Consider the following 13755-nt stretch of genomic DNA (forward strand, 5'->3'; position numbering starts at 1 on the left):
TATCAGAATAAAAGATAATCCCATCACGTTTTTGTCACATTCTGTCGAGTAAATAAATCCATTCAGTCACAGCACAGGGAGGTGTACACCGGTCACATCATGGACTGTATAATATATATGAAGTGAGGAAAAATTAAAATTCAGTAACATGTTACTTCTATTCTCTCTCTCTCTCTCTCTCTCTCTCTCTCTCTGTCCTCACTCGTCCTCACTTGACCACACATTGGTTTACATTCCCTGCTATTGTTATTGTTTATTATTGTATTAAAGGATATATATATATATATATATATGTATATGTATATATATATATATATATATATATATATATATATATAGTATATAATCTTGAATCTGTCCCAAGAGTTGTCCTTCTGTCTTAAATCTCTCCAACCTCTCAAATAAGAGCAAGGGGACAGGACAGGATAACCTGTGGACTACGAGAGGAAGCAGGAATAGGTGAATAGATGAGGACGGGAGTGACAAAGGAGTGAAAACCTAAAGTTAAGAGCATAGACAAGGAAAATATGTGATGAAAACCCAGGAGGAGAGGAGAGCGGGAGGAGTGAAAGAGAAAGGGAGGGAACCCTATGACCGAATCACAGCCATGCTTTTATTACATTTGATTGGCTGACGCTTGTGCTTAATTAACTTCTACCACAAGCAAAGCGAAGCAACTGAACCAAAATGCAACCCATGATGTCACCCCATTCAAAGTGAATGAGAAGCCTCCAATGCATATGTGTGAGTGCTGTGTAACTCAGCATTACCGCCAAAGCCTAAGCCTTGTTAGCACTCACTAACACAAGCACTTCCACTATGTAGTATTTCTCCACTGTGTGGAAGCCAATCCTGGATGCTATCAGAGTTGAGGCTAACATTAGCAGTCACTAAGTCACTAGCTTCAGTCTATTAGCACAATATCATGCATGTAGCCATGAAGTAAAATCTTATACAAGATTCTTGTTTTCATCATAATGCTTGAAACATAAAAAAGTCGGGTGGCGATGGAATTTACAGCTAACTGGACTTGACATTAACTTAGTTAACCGTGGTTACCGGGTAGAAATAGGAGGCCTGCTTTTGTCTAGCTCTGTCTAAAATCACAAACCCATTGCCTCAAAAATGACTAATAAATTCAAGTGGTAAATTGCCACCATTAACATTATAAACTGTAAATTTACAGAGCAAGAACAGAAAGCTTGACAACAATATGTTTCAACAATAACTAAGGGCAGTAGGTAATTGTTCTACTCTCAACTTTGAGATGTTCTAAGGTATTACATTTTATGTGCTGCCTTACTTGACTTAATGTTTTTAAACAACATGTCAACATTTTGCTCTCATCAAAACCAACACTTAGATGTCACCTACATGATCAGACCAGAAAATAGGAGAAAAAAACAGAGAAGGAGAAAATAACACAGACATGAACAAATCCCTGAATACTGAAATCCAATATCATTTGCAGGATAATAAAACAGACAAAAATAACTTGAATCTAACAGCATCCACTCTTTGCTATGGAGACAATCTCACCCTCAGACAGATAATCTGATACTCAAACTAGAGAGATGTTGCCTTGGCATTGCCAATGCTCATGCACACGTATGCTGCATGCACATGCACACACACAGACACACAGACCAAAATGGCTCAACAGAGAATCAGAGAGTATATCAAGAGAAGATGTGCCTACACAGATAATAATTGCTTTGAACAAGTCATTGTTCATGTTTGTTTGCATGTCTGTGCATGCAGAAATACATGTTTCTGTGTTGGAGGTGAGACTTTGACGGATGAAGACATACAAAAACTCTTTGTTAAAGGTATTTCCAACTCACACTGTTTCTTACACTGCTGTTGTATCTGTTGGTTTGGAGACAATTATTTGAAACGTACTCCAATGGTATTATGAGAATAAATGAAAGTGGATTTATTTTCCATATTACAATTTGGAGGTGGGGGATGGGATGGGATGGAGGATGTGGGTGGTGGTGGGGAATTAGCTACACAAACAATGGCAGCCCTGCACAATTAGCAAATTGCCCTAATGATTTAATTAGGATGGGAGGAATGCATTGCCACTGTCATATGCATAAATATTGATTTATCATGTGCATGAGTGTGACAGGGTAAATAGGAAGAAAGCCGAAAGTGGCATGTAGTTCTAGTCAAACATATGCTGAAATAATATTATTTCCTTAGCTTTATACCGTCTTTATGACTGTCGAGCACCCACATCAAAAACCTGTGCAGTACTAAGGACACTGTCCTCAAAATCATCCATCAAAGTCTACCTTGTCTTGTTACACTTGTGTCATTCAGGAAACTCCTTTGTTATGACATACAGTGCCATAATTCACCTTGTCTTGTTGAAAATACAGGACTCATTAATAATCAGCTACAATGTGCAATAATTGCACAATTAACCATGACAATGCATGATATGTGATGTTCATTAAAATGTGTTCAATAAACTTTAAGGACAACTTTACTCAAAGCATTACACAGTGTGCTATAGTCCAATGAGTTCAAACAGTGAAATATGTATATACAGACAAATGTGGAAGCCAAACAGGAAATTGGAGCACTAAGACATGAAGGTATGATTTCACCAAATTATATGTTTTTAAAGTTAGTCGATTGCCATACAGTTTAGTGGTGCATAAAGATGTGTTTAAAATATTCCAATTAAAATTAGTTTTTATTACCAAGTTAAGTTAAGTAAGTACCAAATTACCAAGGTTTCTGTCATGATGTCTTAGAAGTTGTTCCATTATTCATGAATTTCCCCTAGGGGATGAATAAAATAAAGTATCTATCTATCTATCTATCTATCTATCTATCTATCTATCTATCTATCTATCTATCTATCTATCTATCTATCTAATCATTATTCACTGTTGTATCCTAAGTGTTCATCTTAAAAACACCACTACTTAGCTAATTTTAGTAACTAATATTTGCATCCAAAATATACTGATTGGACATTTTTATATAAATGGCTTAAATACACAAATTAAACCCGAATATCGTGCAAAAATCATGTTTTAAGAGTGGTCCCATGGTGGACTGTTCCAGCGACAGGTGGGTTTTTTCTTTTGGTCCTACATTCTTGCCGTACACTCTGACGTCACTCCAGAGCGACAAGTAACAATGGTAAGTGAGCAAGCAATTTTCTCTACGGCTCGTATATTTATTCTACTAATACATAATATTCGCCAATATAACATTATTCACAGTGCTTGAAACCATAATATTCCCACTGTCATGTAGTTTCAAACGTTTTTATGTTTTATTATTGAAGTTATAAAATAATTGAAAGTAAGTAACAGCCTACTAGCAGAAGGCTAGCAACATTAGCTTTTCTCCCGGTTAGCAGCAGTCGTTATACTGGCTTTTACCAACGAAGTCATTCATGGTTAGGAGGCAGCCTTTTCTCTTAGTGTCAGTGTTAGCGATGTTTCTTCGTGGATGACAGTGTCAATGTTGTATCGGTCATGTCTTTCCTTAATTACAAGCTAACACATTGAGTTTTGCTAATAGAGCAGGTAACGGCGACGTGAGCTAACTTTGTTGTAAACAGCTCTGCTAATGAGCTGTTCAGGAAAGGAAATCACTGTCTGTAACGGTCAAAATAAACCGATGGCAACTTTTTTCTCAGTGTTATTAACATATGTCTGAAACTCTTCCAGGGTCAAAGCCAGAGTGGAGGCCACGGTCCAGGGGGAGGCAAGAAGGATGACAAGGTGAGAATGACACAGCTTCTGCTAGTTCACCTCTGCACCTGCATCTTTTGGTAGTCAAAATTAAATCAACTCGTGTATTATTGCCACCAAATTTTAATATTAAAAAATAATTATATTTGCACATGTCCGAGATGTCTTGATGATTTAATGGATATATATTGGATGAGTCTATGTGGTAATTAGCGCAGCAAAATGTGCTACACCATCCAGTAATTACCTCACATTTAGTAAAAGTAGTATTCTATGATATTTTGTTGTCACTGTGACTGACAGACAGGCCAACTATACGTTTTGTATCAAACACCGATTTACCACAGGCCACTGTATGTAAAGAGTAAAAATTTGACTGCATTACATGTAAGCAAAGATCTTGTAGAGCTGTTTGTGTGACGATAACAAACAAGCAAAAACTTGTTTGGCTTATTTTGCTATGAAAATTATATTTTTGTTAAATGTCTGTGAAAGGTAAACACTGTAGTTGATGTGTTTTCGCACTGTGTGCTAATTGAAGGATAAGAAAAAGAAGTATGAGCCTCCAATTCCCACTAGAGTTGGTAAGAAGAAGAAGAAGACCAAGGGACCAGATGCTGCCAGCAAACTACCATTGGGTAAGAAATGGAAAAGATGTGGAGTTTTGAAGAAATATTTTATCTCCCAGTACTATTCAGTTCAGTTCTCAGGTCTACTGCCCATACCACTTTGTTGTTTTCTCGGTATCACAAATCTGTTAAATTTTTGGTTGACCTTTTGCTGTTCTGTTTTCATTTTTAGTGCCACTGTGAGTTTTTGGATTTGTCCAGTCAACAGCATTTGTTCAATGTTATATCTGATCTCACTGGATCTCTCTCTATCTCACTGGATACTAAGGATACTGTTTGGTACTTATCATGAAATCTCTGGTAAAAAGATTGTAATACTGCTGAAGCACCTTACATGGCATTTCTGAATAAAAACAATGTAAGAGAGAGTAACACGATCTGATGTAAATGGTGAGAGTAAATGCGTCATATTGACCATCAAATTTAAGAGGAAAGGTTAAGTCTGAAAACAAATTGGTTGTTATTGTATGAACTTAGTGTTTATATAATTTCTTATTGTGAGGTTAACACATTCTGGCATTTGTCTGTTTCAGTCACCCCTCACACTCAATGCCGCCTTAAGCTGCTGAAGCAGGAGCGAATCAAAGACTACCTACTGATGGAGGAGGAGTTTATCAGGAACCAGGAGCAGATGAAACCCCTAGAAGAGAAACAGGAGGTCAGCCTTTGCGTCCTTAGTACCTCACATGCTTTTGTGCTGTATATTTGGATAAAACATAAAGAAACAATCCACTTCTTGCCTTTGTTTTTATAACAGGAGGAGAGGTCAAAGGTGGACGACCTGAGAGGGACTCCCATGTCTGTGGGCACCCTGGAAGAAATCATTGATGACAACCACGCCATCGTTTCCACCTCAGTGGGATCAGAGCACTACGTCAGCATCCTGTCTTTTGTGGATAAGGATCTGCTTGAGCCAGGTTGCTCTGTCCTGCTCAACCACAAGGTAACATTCAATCGTAATCCTTATGTTAGGCTTCTTCTGTCAACTTATGATTCAAGACAGTTAACCAGAAATAATTTCAGTTTTGTGGCTTTTTGATATTTAGTATTTTTCCTTTATTTAACTACCTGTAGCACTTAATAGTCCATCCATCTTGCCAGCAAATATTCTACAATTCCCCAACACTGTAAAGATTATTTAAAAAGTTACAGCTGCCTTTATTAATTGATTTAAAAATTCTTACCACTTGTCCTATGTTTGTGTATCCTATGTAGGTTCATGCTGTGATTGGGGTGCTGATGGATGACACTGATCCCTTGGTGACAGTGATGAAGGTGGAGAAAGCCCCACAAGAAACCTACGCTGACATCGGTGGACTGGACAATCAGATCCAGGAGATCAAGGTACAATATACAGCGCAGGCACTTCTTCTCGCCATGTTATAAAGTCAAAAAAATCTCTCTCGCATATTTCCTGAGCCAAAAATCTTAATTTCAATATATCAAAGAAAGAGAAGCAAGAAAATAGGTGGGTTTATGAAGTGCTAACCTGTATGAAGTTTGTCTGTGGTCTGGAATAAGAGCGGAAAAAAGAGACACTTGGCCTCTTTCTATATGAACTATGCCACCTCTGTATCATGATCCTCCGCTCTCAGTCTGTTTGCTTGGTTTGCTCAAAACACACAAATATTAACCCAATATGGTTAAATACATTGTTTATGTTTGTAGCCTACATAATGACCCGTTGCATCACTTGAAAAAACATTTGCTTATAAACCACCATGTAAGGTTAATGTTCTAACGTTTGCTTGTATTTGTTTAACATTATCATTAGAGGCCTCATCTGACTGTGTAGTTCTGTTTGTTTTTAACAGGAGTCGGTGGAGCTGCCTCTTACACATCCAGAGTATTATGAGGAGATGGGCATTAAGCCTCCTAAAGGTGTCATCCTGTATGGCCCACCTGGCACAGGTAAGTTCTTTCATTAAACATGTTACATGTAACAGTGGCTCTTAAAAAAACAAGTAAAACAAAGATGCTAATATTTAAAAAGCTAATATCTTTCCTGCCTGTAACTTATACTGTTATCCAACCTGCCTTACACCATGTTGTAGAGAAAGCATCTGTGGGTAGCTCTCAGAGCTTGAAGTGATATTTTGCATGCCACAATTACTGTTGAATTATTTAAATATTTTAAAAACCACTCCACCACTCCTGTGTCAGCTAAACCTTCCTGCAGTTCCTTTGCAGTCAGATGGAGGGTTTACTTTGCTGTTCTGTTCATCACCCAGATTTTTTCAGTTTTTTAAGTCCATGAATAAAAAGTAACAGAGCATTAACATTAGAAGAAAGACACATTTTAATGCCTGTTTGCTGCAGGGGTTTTATTTACTTCTTTTTACTTCAACAAAATATTAAATTTGCTTCCCAACATGTTGCATACAACTGTGTTCTTAATTTTATCAGTTTATGCACTTTGTGTTGCTGGAAATCTCTTATTTTTGCTTTTCAGGGACACTTAAAAAATCAACAAAATATAGAATTTGCCTGGGGGTTGAAAAACCTTTGAATTTGTGCTCCAGATGAAATGAGACATTGAAATTAGATAAAGAAAAAGTAATTGAACCCTTTGGAGTTATTTGCATTTATGCATAAATGTGTCCTAAATAATGGTCAGATCTTCATCTAAATTACAATTATGAACAAACAATTTATTTTAACCAGTAACACAAAAATCTTGTATTTTTCTTATTGAAAACATCCATATTGAGAACATCATTCAAACATTCATAATGTAGGCTGGAAAAAGTGTGTGAACCCCTCGGCTAATAACATCAACAAGAACTATTAGGAGTCAGGAGTTATCAATCCTGGAGTCCAATCAATGAAACCAGATTGGAGGTGTGGCTTAGAGCTACTTGGATTTATAAGAAACACTCACACACTTGAGTTTGCTCTTCGCAAGAAGCATTTGCTGATGTGAACTATGCCTCGTAAAAAAGAGATCTCAGAAGACTTCTAGTCAAGAGTTGTTGATTTGCATAAAGCAGGAAGAGGTCACAGAGTCATCTCAGAGAGTTTAGATATTCATCAGTCCACAGTCAGAGAAACTGTCTGTAAAAGTAGTCAGAGCTCAGGCCTTAACCCGACAGACATACTGTAACATCTTAAGAATATAGCTGAGCTTAAACAGTTCCATAAGGAAGAAAAGACCAAATTCCCCCCAAACATTGTGCAGCTTTGATCTGCAGATGCTTATTTGAGGTTATTGCTGCTGAAGGAGGTTAAACCAGTTATTAAATCCAAGGCCTCACTTACTTTTTTTCACCAACACTGTTGATGTTTACCTGCTGTGTTCAATAAAGACACGAGAGATTCTAATTATTTGAGTTATTAGCTTAAGCACATAGTGTTTGTCTGCACTTGTAGCATAGATAAAGATCAGATCAAATTTTATGACCAATTAGTGCAGAAAACCCCATAATTCCAGTGTTCAGATACTTTATCTCACCACTTTATATAAAAGAAAATCTCATTGGAAACTGCCAAAGCCTTTCAAAATAAAATTACCATTCACCAGTTCTTCACCATTTTACCCTTTTACTGAAAATGTCTCTAAATGTCTCAAATCATATCTAGTCAGAGTATTTCTATTCTACCCTGCTAATAAGTAATGACATTCATATGGGTGAGAATAAAGAAACAGCAGTGTGCAGGGTCCAAAGGACAAGGATGTTTGTGGGACCAAATTGAGTTTTCATGCTAAATATGTGCCGTTAGATGTGTCACTGTATTTACTGAATGTGCCTCTCTTATGCGTATGCTAGGTAAAACGTTGCTCGCTAAGGCCGTAGCCAATCAGACATCGGCCACCTTCCTGCGTGTGGTGGGCTCAGAGCTGATCCAGAAGTACCTGGGAGACGGACCCAAGCTGGTCCGAGAGCTCTTCAGGGTGGCAGAGGAACACGCGCCCTCCATCGTCTTCATCGATGAGATCGATGCCATCGGCACTAAAAGGTACAAAGAGGTGCACTTCAAGCTGTCTTAGGCTGATAGCGTCAGAGCAGTGATGATGTTCCACCTGTGGTGTTGAGGAGGCAGAAGTAGATGACAAGGTGTTGGATTAGTGTGAAAACTGGCAGAGCCTTTATTATTATATTTAACAGTACAGTTCAGGTTGCAGAGTTTTCCTCATCTGACTGAAGATGTGTTACTGTGTGGTGAATTTTAAAATGTTGTAAGCCTGTTAAATTGTACAGTATACCAGGTTTATTTTTCAGATTTCAGTATCCACATCAAACTTTGCCAGTTTGTTTATCATGTGGGTGTGATGTAATATGTTGGCTGTAAAAAAAGAAGAGACGGCAAACGACTCAGTAAAATTAGTTAGTGATAACAAGACTACATGATGGACAAGCTTGAGGTCCTTGGAGTCTGAAGATGTAGGGTGATATAGTGTGGTCCATAAATTTTTAAGAGTGTATATATCCTGTGTGTGTGTTGTGTAGGTATGACTCTAACTCTGGAGGTGAGAGGGAGATCCAGAGGACTATGTTGGAGCTGCTCAACCAGCTGGACGGCTTCGACTCGCGGGGAGACGTGAAAGTTATCATGGCCACTAATCGGATAGAAACCCTGGACCCAGCCCTCATCAGACCCGGTCAGTAGGAGACTGTATCTGTTGTTGATTGGCTGCCGGCTTGAATATCTACATTATGACTGAGTGGCATTTGGGAGGTGGTTGTATTTTGATGAGTCATGGCAGGAAGTAGAAATTATGAGTTTTTTCTTCTTTTGAAGTTCAAGGTTTTTTTTCTCTCTTGGATGAATTGAAACCGCTCTTTAGAATAAACATTCATGATAAAGGTGCTCACTTATAAACACAAAGTGAATTTAGTGAGACAACAATACAAAATTCTTCTTCGTTATTATACATAAACGACGCAGAAGAATTATTGACATTTATTAAATGAAAAACTTGTTTTTGCTAATTTGAAAATCTTGGTTATTCCAAAAATCAGATATTCACTTTACCACAGTACATATTAACGGTTCTTTTTTTATTCATTCAGTTGCACTGATTGTGCACCAGGACAGTTCTGCTATTAAAATGCTTTGCTTTACTGTGAGTCAGCTTGAGTCTGGGTAGAGTTGTCATAGGCAAAGGTGCCTCTGTAATTGTGTTCTTAAAAGATTAACATTTGATAAATTAACAAAATATTATAATTTGAAGTAGTGCAACGCTATGTTTATTAATCAAACTGGTTTTGAGTGACTGTTATTGGCTTTAGTTACTGAATAAAATATCAAAACTTAAACAAGAATTGTCAGAATGATGAGATTCTGTTCATAGAAGCAGTTTGCAAACAGTTTGTCACATTATTCTGTTCTTCTCTCCGTCTCCTCCTCAGGGAGAATCGACCGAAAGATCGAGTTTCCTTTGCCGGATGAGAAGACCAAGAGGAGGATCTTCCAGATCCACACCAGCCGCATGACAGTAGCAGATGATGTCACCCTTGATGACCTCATCCTGGCTAAGGACGACCTATCAGGAGCAGACATCAAGGTAAGAGCTAGACTGTCCATTCTCAACTGCATAACAGTTTTCAATCTGTTCCCAGTAGCTAAATTCCTAAACCTACAAGTCGGTCTCACTTTCTGACCTGACACATTGTTGTTTAGAGTAAAAAGGAGCCTGTAAATAAAAGGGAGGCCAGTAAATTATGATATTTTCCAGCAAAAGCAAGAGTTATTTTCCTTTACAGATCTAATAGTATTTGTGCGATAACGTTGTCTTTAACATGAGTGGATTAAGCAGCATGGCAGATGTTGTGACCTATCAAAGTTTTTCTTAACTTGCTCTGGTTCAGTAGGTCTGAGCAGTGAGCGGCTTCACGCTGTGGAGGGAATAGAGAAAACAAGATTAAGCTTTTTGAAGGACAATGGCTGGTTTTCTAAGTTATTGTAGTGTGAACTTACTTAACTTTATGAAGTCCTCCGTTCAGAAAGATCCAAAGTGTTATCTGTACATTCACATCATCACCTTTCATTGACTCAACTCTGCTGCCCTCATGTGGAGTGTTGTAGTACAACACTTTGAGTGAGCTTCCACCTTAAGTGGTTTGTCATCGTTTATATTTTATGTTGATCATTTACAATAGCTGCTTAGTTATATTTTTAAAATCAGGATCAGAAACACTATTGGGAAATTGCTCTGTTATAATTGCATAATTGGTTGAAGTCCATGGAGATCATGAAGAAAGCACGGGGTTGGAGGTTTTTGATTTTGAGCAGCATCATCGTTGTTGAAGAACTTTTATATGAACTAAGGTGTAAACTTTAAAGTGAGAACTCCAACCAAACTTTGATCTTTTGATAACTTTTTGTTTCCATTTCAGTAGAATGGGCTTCCACGGCCATCTTTACTGTATTTCCACAAAGTGTAATGTGTCTGTTTTCTTTAACAAAAACTTTATGGAAGCCTAGATTGAGCTTGACTCTTGTTCTCTCTCCTCTCACTGTGTCCTCCAGGCCATCTGCACAGAGGCCGGCCTCATGGCTTTGCGAGAGCGCCGTATGAAAGTCACCAACGAAGACTTCAAGAAGTCCAAGGAGAACGTCCTGTACAAGAAGCAGGAGGGCACACCAGAGGGGCTTTACCTTTAACCCTTAAACTTTTTATGTTTCTCTCACCACCATCCCCCTCACCCCTCCACCTCTATCTATCGCTGTGTGAAAGAGAGGAGGCAGCAGTTGAGTTGTCTGTCTCCCCCAGAGAGAGTTTTGATATATTTTGTGCATGTCATGTCTGGCTTATCCCACTCTCCTGTTACCGTTATATGTTAAGACAGTAAATAAATTGACAAAAAAAAAAAAAATCATCAGTTTTCTTCTTTTGTATTTACAGGAGCATTTGGACTAGCAGCTGCCTCTGCAATCGTGTTTGCACAGACGCAGTATCTGTTGACGTCTGCTCTTTATTAGATTCCTGTATATTGACTTCATCTCTGTGCTGTAATATCTTGAGATAATTAATCGCATGGATTATTCAATTAATTCAGTCTCTGTTGTCGCCCTCAGTGTCACAAACGTAATAGCTCCCATCAATATGCAAAGTCATGTTTGTTGTCTTATTGTCCTCCTTGCCTACTTCCTCAACATGACATACCTCTTATTTCAAGACCCCAGAGGCAAAGTAAAGACCCGAAGGAACTGGCTGTTTTTTCTCTTAAAAGAAATTCACTAATTACCACAATATTCCATATGACTCCTACACACTTGACAACAACACAGATGCAGATAATTAAATCTTGGAGTTACAGAATGAGAGAAAACACCTTGACTGTCGCATTTTACTCTGACATTTCCTCCAGGAGTACAGGAGTAGCGTAATGTCAATGCACTAATGCTTCACTCTCAAGTGTTTAAAGGGAAATGTTCCTCAGCAGCGGAGAGAAGTCAAAGTGAGTTTTGGCACATGTTTTTGTTTCTGTGGGGGGGGGGGGGGGGGGGGGGGGTGCTGAGTGAGTGTGGTCTGTGATTTGATTTTTGCCGTCTCCATTCAAATCAGCCTTGTAAGTTATTACAGCATGGTTAAGTAAATCCAGCTAAGCTGCCTTTGCTGCAGTCTGACATGTGGAGAGCAGCAGCGTTGATTTAATTCCTCTTGATGTGGAGCCATGTGTAACTCAGTGCTCAGCAGAAAGTGGCCCCATGCAGCAAAGCATCGAACCACTTTACAGGGCCATCTTTGGGCTCGAGTGAGAACCAAGCTGCTGCTGCTGTTGTACTGCAGCCCCCTCCTCGGAAACACTCTCCTTATTAAATCAGTCACGCATTTCAACTGCAGCTCATACATTGCAGCACATTCAGCAAATGGAAGAAACCCCACACACACACACACACACACACACACACACACACCCACACACCATTTAAATCAAGCGTGGCATGTTGGGCCAGAAAGACTGGGAGGGTTACAAGAAGAGGAGTGTGCGTTCTAATGAGGCATTTGCCCTGTCAGCTTAAGGCAAACTCTGGGTTGGGTATTTCTAAACCGCCCCCGTGAGCGCACAGACACTGATGGGGGATGATCAGCAGGGCTGACCATGGTGTTGGCATTCTCTGAAATGTCACATCCACATTATTGTTCAGTCACAGTGTGTACAGATTGTGCTCTAGTTAATGTAGCTCTGTGTAAACGCAAATAAAAGCTTTGTTTTCAAAATTAGAAATTCACAAACACATAAATGGTAAAGAACTAATGAAGATATCCAAAACACTTCCTTGCAGTATTTAGCAAAGCAATTCCTAACCTGAAGCATGACCTTATCGGGCACCTCGGGTCCTGCTTTATTCAGCCTTTTAGAAGACAGTAAGAGGTTTAAGGTTGAAAAGTGGGGTTGTGATCTTACCTTTGCCATTTCAAATCCCCACATGTGCAGGGAAATGTAGTCCCAAGTCATAAACAACAACGCTCATCCTTTCACCTGTGTCTTGCTGCAAAGAGTGCAGCAACACAAAAGAGAAGTGTGTGTGAGAGAGAGAGAGTAGGAGATAGACGCAAAGCAGCAAGAGAAATGTATATCTGCTTATGTAATAGCTATTTCTCCTGTTAAACAGGGCAAACGCACCGAACAAATTCAGTAAGAAGTCCCGATTAGTTCCAGTAGATTAACAAATGAAACAGCTCAACTTGAGTTAGAGTTACTTGACCTGATGAGAAGACTGCAAACAGCCTGCTCCCTGACTGAACCGCAGAGATTTTACTTAAAGAACTATAATATAAGATCTCTAAAGGGTTGAATTTAAATATTAAATAGCTGAAGTTGTTTATTTGCATCTCCGTTAGGAGTTAAAAGCACTATTCTTCCTGCGTTCAAAGGAAAACCTCATATGATTATGTAAATGAAACAAGGTGAATGTTATATATAAAATGCATATGCATACAAATACATAGGCCTATACATAAAACAGTTCATTGATTAGAATAAAAGAAGGTACGGGACTTTAGTGTAATATAATCAGCAGTTCAATCAATAAAACACTGGTTCTGGGTTCTTGGATAGCTTCCTTATTATCCATTGTCACTTGTTCAGTCTTACAGTGATACCTTTTGCACCCTTGAATATGTATGAACAGTTATTAATAACTTACTAAGACTTTGTGAGGCCTTTTATGAGTCTGTTTACATGTTAATAAAGATCTGAATCAAACTAGAAACCAAGCTGTGACTGGAGAAACATCTCAGAAACCAGTTACTAACACGTTTCAGTGATCTCAATACTTGAACATATGGTTAAAATTATGCTCATGGCCCTTACTCTGAATATAAGACATTTTCTTTTTGTATTCGGTATGTGGGATCTCTTCCTTCCGTGTTGCCGCCTGCTGTAAACAACTGTTCCTGATTTCTACGCTTTGTCCACTGAGTGGTGCTTTTGTCAGGTACACTTCACAGTCAC

General features: G+C 38.6%; 1 protein-coding gene across 1 annotated transcript; it reads left to right on the forward strand.

Annotated features, from left to right (window-relative positions):
* The first annotated feature begins 3134 nt into the window (after positions 1–3134).
* Positions 3135–11169, forward strand: psmc1b (proteasome 26S subunit, ATPase 1b). The gene is made up of 11 exons (XM_023430208.2): positions 3135–3162; positions 3699–3752; positions 4264–4360; positions 4885–5009; positions 5109–5294; positions 5567–5695; positions 6166–6262; positions 8119–8308; positions 8800–8951; positions 9703–9857; positions 10823–11169. Exons 1-11 carry the CDS (start codon positions 3160–3162, stop codon positions 10955–10957), a joined length of 1323 nt encoding a protein of 440 aa, XP_023285976.1. The 5' UTR covers positions 3135–3159; the 3' UTR covers positions 10958–11169.
* The last annotated feature ends 2586 nt before the right edge of the window (positions 11170–13755 follow it).

This window comes from Seriola lalandi, unplaced genomic scaffold, assembly GCF_002814215.2.
Source record: "Seriola lalandi dorsalis isolate HSWRI2012SDOR001 ecotype SW California unplaced genomic scaffold, Sedor1 jcf7180002054901, whole genome shotgun sequence".
NCBI classification, from domain to species: domain Eukaryota; kingdom Metazoa; phylum Chordata; class Actinopteri; order Carangiformes; family Carangidae; genus Seriola; species Seriola lalandi.

Coding starts and splice junctions, on each gene's coding strand:
- psmc1b (XM_023430208.2), top strand. Junction 4,361..4,884: donor TGCCAGCAAACTACCATTGG/GTAAGAAATGGA, acceptor TGTCTGTTTCAG/TCACCCCTCACACTCAATGC. Junction 5,295..5,566: donor CTGTCCTGCTCAACCACAAG/GTAACATTCAAT, acceptor TATCCTATGTAG/GTTCATGCTGTGATTGGGGT.